Source organism: Babylonia areolata, chromosome 25 (genome assembly GCF_041734735.1).
Source record: "Babylonia areolata isolate BAREFJ2019XMU chromosome 25, ASM4173473v1, whole genome shotgun sequence".
NCBI classification, from domain to species: domain Eukaryota; kingdom Metazoa; phylum Mollusca; class Gastropoda; order Neogastropoda; family Buccinidae; genus Babylonia; species Babylonia areolata.
In genome coordinates this window covers 20,095,206-20,112,086 of record NC_134900.1, presented here as the reverse complement: position 1 = coordinate 20,112,086, position 16,881 = coordinate 20,095,206, and the positions used below count along the sequence as shown (strand labels likewise).

Sequence of the window (16,881 nt, the reverse complement as noted above, 5' to 3'; positions counted from 1 at the left end):
CATTAGCCACAACAATTGGACAAGCTGCCTTAGCACTGCATTAGCCACAAAAATTGAACAAGCTGCTTTAGCACTGCATTAGCCACAACAATTGGACAACAAGCTGCCTTAGCACTGCATTAGCCACAAAAATTGAACAACAAGCTGCTTTAGCACTGCATTAGCCACAACAATTGGACAACAAGCTGCCTTAGCACTGCATTAGCCACAAAAATTGAACAACAAGCCATCTTAGCACTGCATTAGCCACAAAAATTGAACAATAAGCTGCTTTAGCACTGCATTAGCCACAAAAATTGGGCAACAGAGTAAAACTGCTGGTTGGTTATAGCTCCCATCACTTTGAGACGGTAAGTATTGGACACCAAAAGTAATAATTATTTGTACAACTATAGCTGTCATTTTTATTGCAGCAGCAGCAGTAGTAGTAGTAGCAGTACTAGTATTAGTAGTAATAATAGTAGCAGCAGTAGTAGTAGTAGCAGCAGCAGTAGCAGTAGTAGCAGCAGCAGTAGTAGTAGTAGTAGCTGTAGCAGCAGCAATAATAACATCAGCAGCAGTAGCAGTAGTAGTAGCAGCAGCAGCAGTAGTAGTAGTCACAGCAACAGCAGCTGTTGCAGTCATAGCAGCAGCAGCTGTAGTAGTAGTACTAGCAGTCATAGCAGCAGCAGCAGTAGTAGTAGTAGCAGCAATAGCAGCAGCAGCTGTAGTAGTAGTACTAGCAGTCATAGCAGCAGCAGCAGTAGTAGTAGTAGCAGCAATAGCAGCAGCAGCTGTAATAGTAGCAGATGTGTATTAGCAGTTACTGCTATCACCTTTGGGATGTATTTCAACCTGCGTGCTTCATATCCGTGGATGAGGTGACTCTGACGGTTCAGGAAATGTTTGAAGGAAACTTCGTTGTCCCCAGAAACTCTGAAACACACAATGCCACTCCATGTATCACAACCTTTTCTCATTGTTGTGTTTTTTCGCTATCTACTAATCAAGGCAATCACCTTTGATTTCTGATGTGAAACACACCCATGTGAACTACAGTCATGACAATGCAAATTTGAACACTTGATGAAAGAAAAGAGGCAGAAAACTGATCAACCCTTTCATTGAGTGAAGAAAGTCGGGTCAATGCAGCAAGCGCTCCGTGCACTAAAAGAACCCATGGCAACAAAATGGCACTATATGGCAAAATGCTGTAGAAAAATCCACTCTGACAGTAAAACAAATACACTTGCTCACCAGAAAAAAAGGGACTGGGGGGTTGGGGGGAATAATTCTGCACTGTGGAAATGCACTCTCCAAAGGGAGAGTAGAGTAGCCCATATTTTCTGCATTTCACACAGGGAAATCTGTTGTGACAGAAAAGGTAAAAGAATGTAGCACCAAGACAGGAACTCACTTGGATGGGAAGATGGTTCTAAAAGGCTTCAGGTGGGTCTCAAAGTCCAGAACTGTCTGCACCTGCTGACTTGTCTGGATGGCACCAGGCCTGCAGCAACACACAGAGTGGTGACAACTTGTACAGCAACACACACAATGATGACAACTTGTGCAGCAACACACACAATGATGACAACTTGTGCAGCAACACACACAATGATGACAACTTGTGCAGCAACACACACAATGATGACCACTTGTGCAGCAACAAACACAATGAAGACCACTTGTGCAGCAACACACACAGTGATGACAACTTGTACAGCAACACATAGAGTGATGACAACTTGTGCAACAACACACACAGTGATGACCACTTGTGCAGCAACACACACAGTGATGACCACTTGTGCACCAACAAACACAATGAAGACCACTTGTGCAGCAACAAACACAATGAAGACCACTTGTGCAGCAACACACACAGTGATGACAACTTGTACAGCAACACATAGAGTGATGACAACTTGTGCAACAACACACACAGTGATGACCACTTGTGCAGCAACACACACAGTGATGACCACTTGTACAGCAACACACACAGTGATGACCACTTGTACAGCAACACACACAGTGATGACCACTTGTGCAGCAACACACACAGTGATGACCACTTGTACAGCAACACACAGAGTGATGACAACTTGTGCAACAACGCACACAGTGATGACCACTTGTGCAGCAACACACACAGTGATGACAACTTGTGCAACAACGCACACAGTGATGACCACTTGTGCAGCAACACACACAGTGATGACCACTTGTGCAACAACACACACAGTGATGACCACTTGTGCAGCAACACACACAGTGATGACCACTTGTGCAGCAACACACACAGTGATGACCACTTGTGCAGCAACACACACAGTGATGACCACTTGTGCACCAACAAACACAATGAAGACCACTTGTGCAGCAACAAACACAGTGATGACCACTTGTGCAGCAACAAACACAATGAAGACCACTTGTGCAGCAACACACACAATGATGACAACTTGTACAGCAACACACACAGTGATGACAACTTGTACAGCAACACACACAGTGATGACAACTTGTACAGCAACACACACAGTGATGACAACTTGTACAGCAACACACACAGTGATGACAACTTGTACAACAACACACAGAGTGATGACCACTTGTGCAACAACACACACAGTGATGACAACTTGTGCAACAACACACACAGTGATGACAACTTGTACAGCAACACATAGAGTGATGACAACTTGTGCAACAACACACACAGTGATGACAACTTGTGCAACAACACACACAGTGATGACCACTTGTGCAGCAACACACACAGTGATGACAACTTGTACAGCAACACACAGAGTGATGACAACTTGTGCAACAACACACACAGTGATGACAACTTGTGCAACAACACACACAGTGATGACAACTTGTGCAACAACACACACAGTGATGACAACTTGTACAGCAACACATAGAGTGATGACAACTTGTGCAACAACACACACAGTGATGACAACTTGTGCAACAACACACACAGTGATGACAGTGATGACAACTTGTACAGCAACAACAGAGCGATGACAACTTGTGCAGCAACACACACATAGTGATGACAACTTTTGCAACAACACACGCAGTGATGACAACTTGTGCAACAACGCACATATAGTGATGACAACTTATGTAACAACACACATATAGTGATGACAACTTGTGTAACAACACACACAGTGATGACCACTTGTGCAACAACACAAACAATGACAACTTGTGCAACAAGACACACAGCGATGCCAACTTGTGCAGCTAACGTGTAGTCTGTTTCAGTTTCAAAGAGGTTTGTATAAAACATTAATATGTAACGAAGAAATAAAGTACCAATTTCTTCGTTTGTGTATAAACTGTGTGGTTTAATTCATGTGCTTTGTATGGAAGTTTGATGGATATATGCATGCGCGCAGATATAACATGCAGGTATCTATTTAAATATATATTAGAAAGAGATTCACAGATGCTTCAGACATGCATAAAGCATACATACATTCTCAGTCTGTTTCACACACACATAGGCATGCAAGCACACACACTCACATAAGTATGCAGGTACAAAAGCACAAGTATACAGGCGCACACACACACACACTCACACACACACACATACATACACACTGCACACCAAACTCAGCACACCAACCCACCTTCTGGATCTGACATAATGCACTGCCTCCCCTGCCTTCACCCTGTTGTTAAACACCAGGTAACACGCAATCAGAAGTCCTGTGCGCCCTGCAGCCATCACAAAAAGAAAAACAAATAAAATGAAAATAATTATTTCAGGAACTAAATCAGCAAGAAAAATCACATTGATCAGAAAGTGAGAGCATGTACAAGTTTCCAGGTACAGTCAAACCACTCTGACAAGTAAAAAATGAAAAGCAAAAACTCAATGTTGGTGAGTGTGGGACACAAACACACATTCACATACACACACACTTGGACTAAGCAATCCAATACCAAAAATGTCAATCAGTCCATGGAATTCAAAACAATCTACTTTGCAAGTAACCAATCAATCAATCCAATGGCAAAATCAGTCCATGGAATTCAAAACAATCTACTTTGCAAGTAACCAATCAATCAATCAATCCAATGCCAAAAACATTAATCATGTAATGGAATCCCAAACATCCACTTATCTGTTAAGTTCTTGTCGATCAAACCTGAATCATTTAATGCAATCCAAAACAATCAATCCTATTAAAAAGTAACCAATCAAACTAATAAACAGGAAATTAAAAAATATCCACTTCCTCCGCAGCAATACCCTCTCACGCCCAAATAGAAAAGGAAAGATCTGATAGGTCAGCGTGTCAGCCAATGAGAGACGTACCCAGCCCAGCATGGCAATGAACGGCCACCTTGCCCATGGCCACAGAGAACTGCATCACCTTCACAATGTCCAGCAGTGTTGACATGGGGGCAATGCCGTAGTCCTGCCTGTCGTCATGGTAATGGCAATGAACAACAATAATAATAACATTGAGAATAATAACAATAACACACACACACACACACACACATACACGTTATATATATATATGCACATAAACTCTCTCTCTCTCTCTCTCTCTCTCTCTCTCTCTCCACAAAAATATCAAACTAAACAAGGGGAGAGAGAAGGAGCAGAAACTAATGTGCATGTGTCTCAGAGGCAGACAGAGGGTCGAGGATATGATTTTTTATAATGACGACATCTAATCCTGCCTGCTTCTTTCTTTATCACTGAACTCTCTGTTCAAATGTACACTGCAACACTGATTTCCCTCTGTTCAAATCAACATGAAACAAAATAACACATCTCATACAGGTGTTCACAACAGAAGTTTTTAGGTTCTGGTATATCAAACATTGCTTGCTGCAGTGCTGTTAAAAGGAAAAGGTTTAAGATACTAGTGCTAAAACACACATATTAACACAACACCAAAGCATATGTTCATCAACAGTGTTACAGACAAAAAAAGATTCTTGCATGTAAGCACAGTAATTTATATATATATATATATAACATTACATACAATTTATATCATAGATAGTATGCAATTCAAACACTTACCATGCAAAGTTGTAGAAGAAAACTGAAAACAATAAAAGGACATTTCTATTAGTCCATCAAAATAACTGATTAAAAAAATAAACAATACTTAATTTATATGTAAAGACTGACAATAAACATAATAAATTTTGAAAAAAGCAATGCTTATTTTGATATATTTGAAAAATTAAAATGTTTAATCAAGACTATTCTTGTTCCAGACCAAAGGATGAAACACAGCATGAACTAGGCTGAGAAATGAGAGAATAGTTTCACAGAATGATTACTGCAGGGAGAATGATGATGAATCGTCCGTTGTGTTGTGGTGTGGTGTGTTGTGGTGTGGTGTGGTGTGGTGTGATGTGGTGTGGTGTGGTGTGGTGTGGTGTGGTGTGGTGTGTGTGTGTGTGTGTGTGTGTGTGGTGTGATCTATATACTTTTACAGTCATGTGCTTGTACTGTCTTGTCAGGGTTACAACAGAACCACACATTCAATCCAAGAAATTTATTTGTCTGCTTCACACACAGATAAAACATATAAAATTTTCTTTAGTCTCCTTCAAGCACTCATTAACATGTAAGTAAGTGAAATTAAAAAAAAAAAAAAAAAAGAACCCTTACACCCCTCCTTCACAGCTTGCATGTGTGCATAATCACTACCATCTATCGTTTACCAAGACCACTCAGCTTGCATGTCCATTCATTCATATAAAAGAAGCTTTTATGTCTGTAAATACACTATGTATGTGTGCATAAAAAATGCTTTTAAAAAAGTGTGCATAAAATAATGCTGTCATTCTCACAGTGGTCCAGAACAGAAGCACAGAATACAGCCCTGTTAATATGATACAGAATTCCATACAGGAGAAAACTAGAAAAAGAAAATTTTCTATCTAAAATTACATTTAAATAACATACTTACCGTGACCCAACTAGTGCAGACTCCGGCAGGGGTCTGACATTCCTGTCCTGTGCAAACGACTATCCGCCTATGCAGAGAAAACGAATGTAACTACCGCCGATAACCTCCCGGAAGTAGGTAACCTCCCCTTTGTCCTGCTGGCTAGTGCCCTCTTTTGACGGCAATATGCCATCACCAGCGCAGCGAGCAGGGAGAACAGGAGGACGGGAGGGTCTTAAATTTGGGTCATGGTAAATATGTTATTTAAACGTAATTTTAGATAGAAAATTTCCTTTTAATTACGCATACTTAACCGTGACCCAACTCGTGCAGAATAGTGCGACAAGGTGGAGAGCTCGCCTGTTCTACTGTCTGTGTGCTGCGATGGCCTGTTGTGCAACTACCACAGAAGCGATGCCTCTTGAGCCATCATCCCGCAGACGTGCAACGTCCCTCAGGTAGAAGTCGATGAAGGTGGCAGGGTTTTTCCAGTAAGCAGCATCCATGATGTCTTGCAGCTGTGTTGAGTGTGCTAAGGCAAGAGAAGAGGACCATGCTCTGACTTCATGTGCTCTGGATGAGGAGGCATCAAGTCTCAATCCTTCTGTTCTATCACCAGTGCGCTGCGATGGCCTGTTGTGTGACCACTGCAGAGGCAACGCCTCTTGAGCCATCATCCCTAAAGTGATAGATGTCCCTCAAGTAGAATTCGATGAAGGTAGAGTGTACTGTGTCACCTAAGGATATTGATGCAGGCAAAGAAGACTGAGGTCCGCAGCTGTATTGTGGGAGAGGTCTGTGGACCACAGCTGTGCTGATAAATGTAGCGCAAGGAAAATTGGGTCGGTGTGTTGAATCCACACTTTACTGAGAGCCCTTCGAACCAAAGGAAGGGAAGGAAACACATACCCTATAGGGTTGTCTCACTTGAGCGTGGCTGAGCGTCAATGCAAGGAGGTGCACATGTGGTTTGATCTGATGAGTCCACATTGTTTGTGGGCTGATAGTGGAAGTGATATATGTGATTGAAGGAAACAGTGGCACGAGACAGAGGTAGGCCACCATGTTGGGCTTGCCTTAGGCGTGACAGCCAGATCTGTAGAGCTCCTCCATGAGAGCTTACAGGCGATAGGCGCTGCCCCCGCCACTTTTCTGTCATTGTCAAAAAAAAACAGCACTGGCATGTTGCCTATGCATAGAAGGGCAGACATTTGGCAACAAGAGTCTTGAGGTCCCTGGTGTCTCTGGGACAGGGCTGTGTAATTGCCCAGGTAGGTACCATCACGAAGGGGCATACGGAAGGCTTGGTGGCTCCTCTACCTGAGTGTGGCATGTTGGAGCAACCTGCAGAAAGTTGTCGGCAGTCAATGGCTGGGATGGATCAGGCTGTGGGAGTGCACTTCATGTGCCCGCAGGTCACTGAGTCTCATTCTGTGGTGGAAATCATAATGGAGAGGGTTTCCATGGGGAAAATTTTCGCTGAAGGTTCTTAGTGAGAAAGGGGACCCGATCCATGACAGGCCTCTGGCTGTGTTTGGTGCGCACTAAGTCTGGGATGGAGCAGGGCGGGGGCAGGGAGGAAAGTGGCTCTGGATGTGTTGTACTGGCCATTTACATCAAATCACTGATCTGACATGTGTTTTCAGTATGGCCAACAGCAAAGTGAGAGCTGTATTATCAGCGGTTTCTGAATTGCAAAGAGAAATCAGTTGCAGCTTAGTCTTTCATGAAGGACTATGTCTCTCAGACTAGAAGTCAAATTGCACTGGGACTTAGTGCTGTAGCCTTGACTATGTCTCTCAGACTATAAGTCAAATTGCACTGGGACTTAGTGCTGTAGCCTTGGGGGCTAACTAGCCTTTGGGATCCGTCCCTATAGTGAGTCCTAAGGCCCTCTCGATCGAGGGACTGGGGATGCGACTTGGGCAAAACACTCTCTACTATAAATTGTATAATCAAATTCCAGCCCGAATAGTCGGGGCAGCAGTTGCCTCCTCTGCTGTTCTGATGGTCATTGCCATACACAACTGATTATCATATACTGGTCCTAGGAGGACACCAGTCAGCATGGGTAAATCAGGAAACAGCTGCTGTGTGCTGGAAGGATGAAGGTGTCCACCATGCAGGTTATGTTGGAATGTAAAGAAGCCGGAAGGAGTTGACAGGGTCTTGTGGTGCAACCATATGTCTGAAAGACATGGTGCTTGCTTCCGAAGTGACAACAAAGTCATCCTCTGACAGGCCCCTGACTGAAGGCTGGGGCTCCATAATGGGATAGCCTGCCTAGGCTAGAAACCCCTGGAAGTGTCTCATTGGAAAGACAGTGCTTGAGAAGGAATGCCCATCTGTAACCACAGCAGTGGTTGTGTGTTGAGGCTGAAAGGATCGGGCAGGGAAGACCAAGTGCAGAAATTGCTTTCAAACGCCAATTGTTTGAGACATCGATGCTGGATCTCTGTTCAAGCAAGGTGATGGGGCGAACTAATGTGCTTGAATGCGGCATCTGCCGTGTCAGTATGAGTGGGCAGAAAGGTACACCCCTGTGGGCAATGAACGGCTCGTTGTGCTTTGTGAGACACATCCATCCTCGTCAATATGCCTTTCTCCCAAGTGTAGAGGAAAACAATTATTACCCAGGCCTTCTGCTACTAGTGAGGAGTGGAAGAGATGGACTTAGGGTGATTGTCCCCTGCCCAGTGGGCAGTTTTTGGGCCCGCTAAAACTTGGAAGGAATGAAGGGCATGTGTGTCTGGAGTGGCACCTCTAAGTTGGACTGCCTCATCCCTCCTTGTACCAGGTTAGGGCATCTCTAGCCCTGTGGGTGATTGTTGTAGGCAAATGAGTTGGGTTGCCTTGTCCCTCCATGCACCAAGAGAGGACATCCTTAGCCCTATGGGTGGGAAGGGAGTGTGTAGGGGTCCCTAAGGACCAGCCACTACTGATATGTGAAGGAGCATACATTCAGGTGTGAATGAGGCAGTTTTGTCTGTGAGTGCAGTCGTCCTCCGAAAGCAAGGTAGGGATGAATGTATGAAAATGAATACATATATGTGCAAAGGGATTATAAACTTCCATCAACTCAAGTGATGATGTCAAGAATATGCCAATGACATGACAAGAGATCGAGTCACGAGAAATAAGCGGCTGAAAAGCATACGTGTAGCGTGCACAGATATACCTAAGTAAATGGGTAAGTCTGCATAATCCGTAATGGAAAGGAATCTGTGTATGCACCTATATATAAGAGATGTACATACGCATGAATAAAGTGCCAGTATGTATACACAGAGAGATGTAGGCATTGTGAACAGAATGATGCAAATGCAAGTGTGCCTATATTGCTATGTAGGGAATCTCAATGAACAGATGTCAATGAAGAGAGATAGAAATAAAATTGTACATGTTAATATGAAAGTCGTATGAACCTATCCCATAAGTGCACACACATGTGTATACCGAGGGATATGTATACATCTATAAGTGTAAATAGAAATGTGTATAAATGTAGCAAGATATTGTATATATATATATATATATATATATGTATATATATATATATATATATATATATATATATATATGTATATGTATATATGTCTATATATATATATATCTATATATCTATCTATCTATCTATATATATATATATATATATATATAATATATATATATATATATATATATATAACTTTTTTTTTTTTTTTTTTTTTTTTTTTTTTGGATAATAAATCAAAAAGAATAGAAGGGGAAATATTGTGATTTATTTCCTGTTATTGTGTATAACAAGAAGAGAATGGTAATAGGGTTGGTTGCCTGCAGAGGACTGTGTGCAAGTGTGGGGGGATGAAGAACCCAAAAGTTCAGTGGCCAATAGCCTGAGAAACAGCCAGAAAGGTGCAGTTGCTGTGCAAAGTTGTGTAAAGTCCATGAATGGGCATCAGGACCCAATGAGAAACCGAAAAAACATCGTTGGACGTGCTGTGTCTGCGAAAGTAACTACAGCATCAACCGCCTAGGTTACAAATCCGGAGTTGCCTCCCTTGGCGCCGATAATCGGTCAAAAGGATGGTGTCCCACATATCCCCTGGTGCGACGTGTTCTCGCTGTAGAGGGAGGAGTGTCATGCTGCATGTGAGAGTCCGCGGTTCAATGGCACCGTAACCGACACAGGTGAAAACGGCCGCAAGGAGAATAATTATAATGTCCCTGAGTGCTGTGGGCATCCCAATCCGAATCGGTCGCCATCGGATGCGAGACGGTCGGGGCACGTGGCATGATGGCGCCGTAATCCAGTGTTATGGGCTCGTGGACGAGAGGGTGGCAAGTCCGTCGGCTTGCCGTGGGATGTGCATCCCCCTGTAGCTGAATGGCGGTCCAACCTCGTGAATAGCTCCTGCGAGAGGACTGACGTTCAGCTGTTGTGTGTTGACGGATAAAGGGATAGTCAAGATCGACCCGAGCACTGCTGAGAGGCAGGATTGAGATATCAAGAGGCACTCCGACGTGGAAGTGCCGATATTAGTCTGGGTAACAGCAGAATTAGGCGATGGGGCAGAAGAATCCAGCACTGCCGAAGTTCAATGGGCCATGCACGTACCTGCTCTGTGGGCAAGGGGCAGTGCAGGCGCAAGGTGTGGCACCGGGAAGCAGAGTGGTGCATAATTGCTGCAGCAAGTTAGTGATGAGTTGCTGATTGTTTGGTTGAGCAGCTTGCTGAGACGCCATTAGTGGATGGGAAACAGCAGCAACCAGCAGTGTGGCAGATGGGGTCATCACCGCATAGCTTGGTGGGACCGTGCATGCACCCGCACTGTAGGCGAGAAGCAGTGCCGGTGCAAGGGAAATAACTGTGGCGGTCACCGGCAAGGGTGCCGAAGCAGGGGTTGCCTCCCTTGGATCGGGTGCTCCGGACAAGGAGGGGGGTGCACACGTATGGGCGAGCGTGTCCCCTAGTGTTCCACCTTCCTCCCTACACCTGGGGAGGGCATCCCTATGCGCCTCAGTCACCACTGGATCCAAGATGGTCGAGGCATGCCGCATGGGGGGGTCGGGTGATCCGATGTCACGGCCGCCACCACAGACGCATCGCACATAGGGCCCAGTCTAGCGTGCAGATCCGAAGCATTTTTTTTTTTTTTTTTTTTTTTTTGGTGTTGTTTCCCCAAAGGGATTGTGGCAAAAAAAATGTGTTTTTATTCAGCAGATTCACAAACATTTAGCTTTGGAAATAATTTTTCCTTACCTTTCTTCACTCACAATTTTCAAGCGGTTCTTGTGTTACTCTTATATTCTTATGTTATACTATTGCTGTTTGTCTTCATATTGATGGGAGGAACAATGCTTCTGAATTCTGAAAATCTCAACCCAAATATGTTATATATTGTATTGCATTACTCTTTTTCAAAACAAATTTCCCTGTGTAAAATTCCGGCTGCTCTCCTCAGGGAGAGCGTATTACTACAGTGCAGCACCGCCTTATTTTCTGCATGCAAGTGTATATGGTTTTTTTATCAAAGTAGACTTTTTTATTCAGATTTCTTCCAGTGACAACCCATTCGTTGATGTGGGTTCTTTTACATGAGCTATGAGCATGCTGCACACAGGACCTTCATACACCATCTCACACGAATGACTTGCATCCAGACCCTACTCAAGATCTAGTGGAGGGGAAGAAAATACTGGTGAGTGTGGGATTCGATCCAGTGCGATCAGATTCTCTTACTTCTTAGGTGGTCACATTACCACTTGGCCAACACTCCATACATAGTCTTACTTGCCTGCTATCTAAATATCATAATATTCCATCATTGCTATTGTTATTATCAATTTCATATCTACTGGTAAGTGACAGTGTTAAAGATGGCAGTGATGGTAACAGTTGCAATGATTTTAACAGTAAGTATGGTGGTAGTTATAATAGTTGCAGTGATGAGGTGTTATGATTGTTGTTATGGCTGAACTTCCTGGAGGAAACAATTATATAACACTTGTAAAATAATACTAATAATGAAATAAAACATTGTGAAATAAGCTATAACATATCATCTGTGTCAGTGAGGATGGAGGCTGTGTTGCATTAACAACTGATGTTTACATTTATTTATCTATTAATTTATTTATCTATTCAGTTATTTTATCTATCTATATTGTATAGCACATATCCTCAGACAGATACCAAGCTCTAAGCACATCATGAGCTGTATGTCATATGCTATTGACTGCTATGTTGTTTTGTTGTTGTTGTTTTGTGATCAACACAACAGCAGCAAGAATGTTTTTGATCTGATTTAGAAATTTCCTTATGGTGCTTCTCCCGCCTCCCTCTCCTCCTCCCCCTTTCATCTTCATTCTCTCCATCTATTTTCCTTCCACATTTTCTTCCCTCCCCCATTCACCTGCCCACCCTGTGAGATTTAAGATACTTGGATGCTGTTTGGTGTGTACCCTCACTACACCCCCCAACCTCCCCCTCCCTCCCCAACACATACACACACCACACCCCCTACCAACACATACACACACCACACCCCCCACCAACACACATACACCCCTGTTGTTGCTTTTTTTCACCTCTTTCTCCCCTCCCCCTCCTGGCCCCCACTGCCCATTCCTCATCTACTCCCCCTTTTCATTCATTCTTTCACACAAATAAAAAAACAATATTTCTAGTAAAATCTTTTGACAATCCCAACATATATAATAAATAAACCACACACAAAAAAACAACAACAAAAAGACAAAGAAAGTTACATAGCAACGAGCTGGGATCAAACAAGTTTGATTTTATCTGGAATGAGTCAATACTGAAACAAATGAGGGTGTTATGTGCCTGCGGGTCCCTGGCCAAAGTTGTGATCAGAACAAAAATGTTGTGAAAGAAAAATGAAGACATACCAGCCAACAAGTTTGGTATCCAGTCTCCCTTTATGAACAAATAAAGAAAAAAAAAAAGAAATCCTGAATTCTTATTCTATAAATCTTCAAAGACACCAGAAGAACTGGAGGAGGGGATGGAAAGAGGGAACAAAATAAAATGGAAGGTGTGAAAATAACCTTGGTATATGGTGGCCAGATGTTATTTGTAATATTTCAAGTAATTTATTTCTTGGATTTCTCAGTGTTTTATGGTAGTTGTGTGGCTTCTTTTTAATGGCACTATCCACTCATTTTTAATGGTTACATTGTCAGCATGGCCTTTCAACTTGGACCTTTTGGCAGGAGACTGACGTTTGGGAGTGACCTGTGGGAGTCATGAGTTCACAAAAAACTTGTTCAGCTTCTTTGTCCGTCGTGGTATGACTGAATGAGCCTCTCATCGCACTGCGCGGGGTAGTAAATTAATAATAGTTCATGCCAAGGGGTTGAAATTGTAGTACTTCAGTTTAACATAGTTCACTGAGAAATGAAATTCTTTTAACATTTCTCTTGCCAAAGTGACAAGACCTGCACTGCAATAAATGGAGACCTGCTGTTCAATCACTGATTGGTTTGGCTTGAGACAAGTCCTACCTGTATTTTAGGTTCTGTAGGTGAACAATAAAAGCTGGAATTGATTAAACTATGAACTGGTTTTGTTAGCTTCTACGAATGTTTTCCTCGTCACTTTCTTTAAAATCATAGTTGTATCATGAAACAAGGAAGAAAAAAAGAGTTCTACTGACTGTCTTTCTCCATCAGACGCTGTGGGTTGTAGGAAAAGCCACTGCTGTCGTTGCCAAACCCACAGGACGCGTGTTCCCCACACTGCTGGAGGTTTATCACCGTCTTTATGTTGTTCCTGGCCACAGAAAGTCACGTCTCACCATGTCACACAACTTGTTGGAGAAGGAAGAGAAAAATGGAAGAGAGTAATGGGGTAATGATGTTAGAAAGAAATACGGAGGGAGGGAAAAAAACATGAGCAGCACTCAGTTTTACAATTATTCTGCATACAGACTGTGCACAGTTATCTTCAGAGTTATAAAATACACAATTCAATCTGACAGAGACAGTCAGATAGATTGACAGAAAGACTGATGGATATACTTAGGTTGATGGATGGATGGACACAGAGAGACAGACAGACAGACACAGACTGAGACAGGGCAACATAAATTGACAAAGAGAGACAGGGAGGCGGAATCTTCTAAATTAAACCGAAACATAAGTTTAGCATTTCATGTGTGAAAAAAACAAAAGAAAAAAGAGCTGAGGTCATCCAGTACAAAAATTATCACTAAAAGTAAACATGCTTTTTTTTACAAGTACAGTCACACCACAAACACACACACATGGGCACGCACACACAGTGACACACACATACATATATGACAGAAATTTAGCATTTTACAAAATAATTTTTCTATTGTATCTAAAAAGAAAACTAAGGCCATCCAATTCAGAAACGGATCAATAGAGAAAAGTAAAATATACTTTGTCACTAATAAAATCACACACACACACACACACACACACACTCGCATGCACGCGCGCACACGCACACAAAAGGATAATAATCTGAGGAGTGGCAGAAAAATGCTTACTCAAGAAACTGCTCCAATATTTTGTAATTATCAAATCCATAATTGGACGGTCTGGCCATAGCGAGGATGTTATCAGTCACCCTGGAACAGTCATGAAATAAACATAACTTGCATAATGAAGCACAACTGAACAAGCCTCAAGGAAAATACACACACACACAAAAAAAGAGAAGTACTCAAAAATGTAAGATCAAACTATGGTATATAAACAAGCAACAACTGAGATATATCCATTCACATGTGATGGTATTCATCCACAGACAGACGGAACAGGCAGACATACACACACCCACTGATCTAAAGTCACAAAATATTCAATGTAAAGAGACGTTAAACCAAGAGCTACAAAACACACACACACACACACACACACACACACACACATTGTGTGCGCACATGCGTGGGAATCGCAAGCATTTTGTTTGTTTGTTTGTTCATTGGTTTTAAATATATTCTTCCCGAAGTCTTGGAATAAACAAATCTGTTTGGATTTGAGAAAACACACACACACACACACACACACACACACACACACACACACACACTCATGTGTGTATGTTGTTGCTTGTGAGCTTGCAATAATTAATTCATGAATTTATCAATCACTGTTTGCAGCAAAAGCCATAGTTATGATAGTTACAGTGCTGCTATAACAAATGTTTCATTGTTTGTAATCACTGAGGCAACACATCACATTTTCGCTTTCTTTTTCTTTTCTTTCTTTTTTTTTTTCTTCTTTTTTTCCCCTGTGTTGCAGGGTTCTGAATAAATGATAACCAGTATTTCCACTCTTCTTCTGCAGTTTTTGCTTGGCTGACAATAGGCATCTCTCTCTCCTGAATACTCTGAGTGGGTGAGGGAGAGGGAGAGAGAGACACTGACACTGACACTGGCATATTTTTATTGTACATTCAGCATTAAGGCCCTCTGGACAAGAGGGAATGAAAATTGTTTTAATGAAACTGAAATACTATTCTAATGGTATCACACACACACACACACACACACACACACACACACACACACATGCTACATATCACTGGATTATCTTGAAATCTGTAGTTGCTTGATATTTTGTGTTCTGATATTTATTGCTTCTGTGATAAATTTTGCAACATTCTTAATTACAACTTCCCTGTTGTTGGACAGCAGATTTACAACAATGTTATCACTTGGGTCTTTAAGTATGTTTATTGCATTACAATATTTTCATTTGTCTGCATAGGCAGCGAACTGAAATAGAAAATGCAAATAATTTTCTAGATCAGTTCCACAAGATGGACAGATCAAATCATCCAATGAATTTTCGATGAAGTACCATCATTTACGATTTTTCATTCCACTTACCATCAACCTGAATCGTAAAAGAGAGAGAGTGTGTGCATGTGAGAGTGTGTGAGTGTGTGCGTGTCTGTGTCTGTGTGTGTGTGCACATATATGTGAGCATCTTATTCTATTCTTAGTGTGTTTATGTGTGTTTGTGTTTGTGTTTGTGTGTATGTGTGTGTGTGCACGCGCGCGTGCGCACACACGCACACATGAACTATAACATCAAGTTCAAATGCTAATGAAAACATACCTACAAAACAAAACAAAAACTATTTCCACCCACATCCTTTCCCCAGTAACCTGTGCTACCCGCTCACCACTCAGAGTACAGGCCCTTGATGGCCATCTGCTCTGGCTTCCAGTTGTCGGCGGTGCAGTACTTGCACTTCTTGCCACCACAGAACATGGCGCACTGACTCTCCCCAGCAATCAGCCGCCTCGCCTGCTCTGACAGTTTGTTGTACTTGGCTGAAGGGGTGCTCCCTAGGAGGAAGAGACAGGACTTCATTTAACCCCTTGACTGCCAACCCTTGGTGAATGGAGGTCAGCGTGGTTTCAGTTTGTAAATCTGCTGTTTTACTTCCACAGTTACATATGAAACTGTACGAAACTGTTACCTTCCAAATATTCCTTCAGTGTGATTTCAAGCAACTGTTGTTGTTTTTTTTTTAATCATTAAAATATATATATATGTATATTTACTTATTTATCAAAAATCACAAGCCTATATACTATTACTATACTATTACAGAACATGGCATTTTATGAATTACTTGATAAGTTTGGCATACAAGGTTTAGTGCTATATAAATACCATCACCATCATCATCATATTACCATATTATCATCATTATTTTTATGATTATTATTATTATCATATTAATACTATTCCAACAAAATTACCCCCAATAGGACATTTTCCTCATTTCTCTGTCCCTTGAAATGTCTCACCTTTTGTCCGCTCCTTGTCCTTGACCCCTGACCCCCATCGGAGATCCTCCTGACCTGGTGGGACAAGCTCATCAGGGTCGGGCTCCATGATGACGGCAAGTCTGGCAAACTTCTTCCCTTGGCACTCACACCCTACTGCATCTGCAAAC

General features: G+C 42.2%; 1 protein-coding gene across 2 annotated transcripts in view; it reads right to left on the bottom strand.

The window, feature by feature from the left end:
• The window catches only part of LOC143299539 (protein tyrosine phosphatase domain-containing protein 1-like), a 36,443-nt gene that overhangs the window by 10,532 nt on the left and 9,030 nt on the right, over positions 1-16,881 (bottom strand). For both annotated transcript variants that reach the window (XM_076612810.1, XM_076612809.1), the window contains 9 exons: positions 16,733-16,873; positions 16,099-16,264; positions 14,453-14,533; positions 13,592-13,707; positions 5,051-5,072; positions 4,328-4,434; positions 3,636-3,723; positions 1,397-1,486; positions 816-915 (listed from right to left, as the gene is read on the bottom strand). In XM_076612810.1, coding sequence (XP_076468925.1) covers positions 816-915; positions 1,397-1,486; positions 3,636-3,723; positions 4,328-4,434; positions 5,051-5,072; positions 13,592-13,707; positions 14,453-14,533; positions 16,099-16,264; positions 16,733-16,820 — 858 coding nt within the window. In that variant the 5' untranslated portion in view covers positions 16,821-16,873. The remainder of the gene's footprint in view (positions 1-815; positions 916-1,396; positions 1,487-3,635; positions 3,724-4,327; positions 4,435-5,050; positions 5,073-13,591; positions 13,708-14,452; positions 14,534-16,098; positions 16,265-16,732; positions 16,874-16,881) is intronic.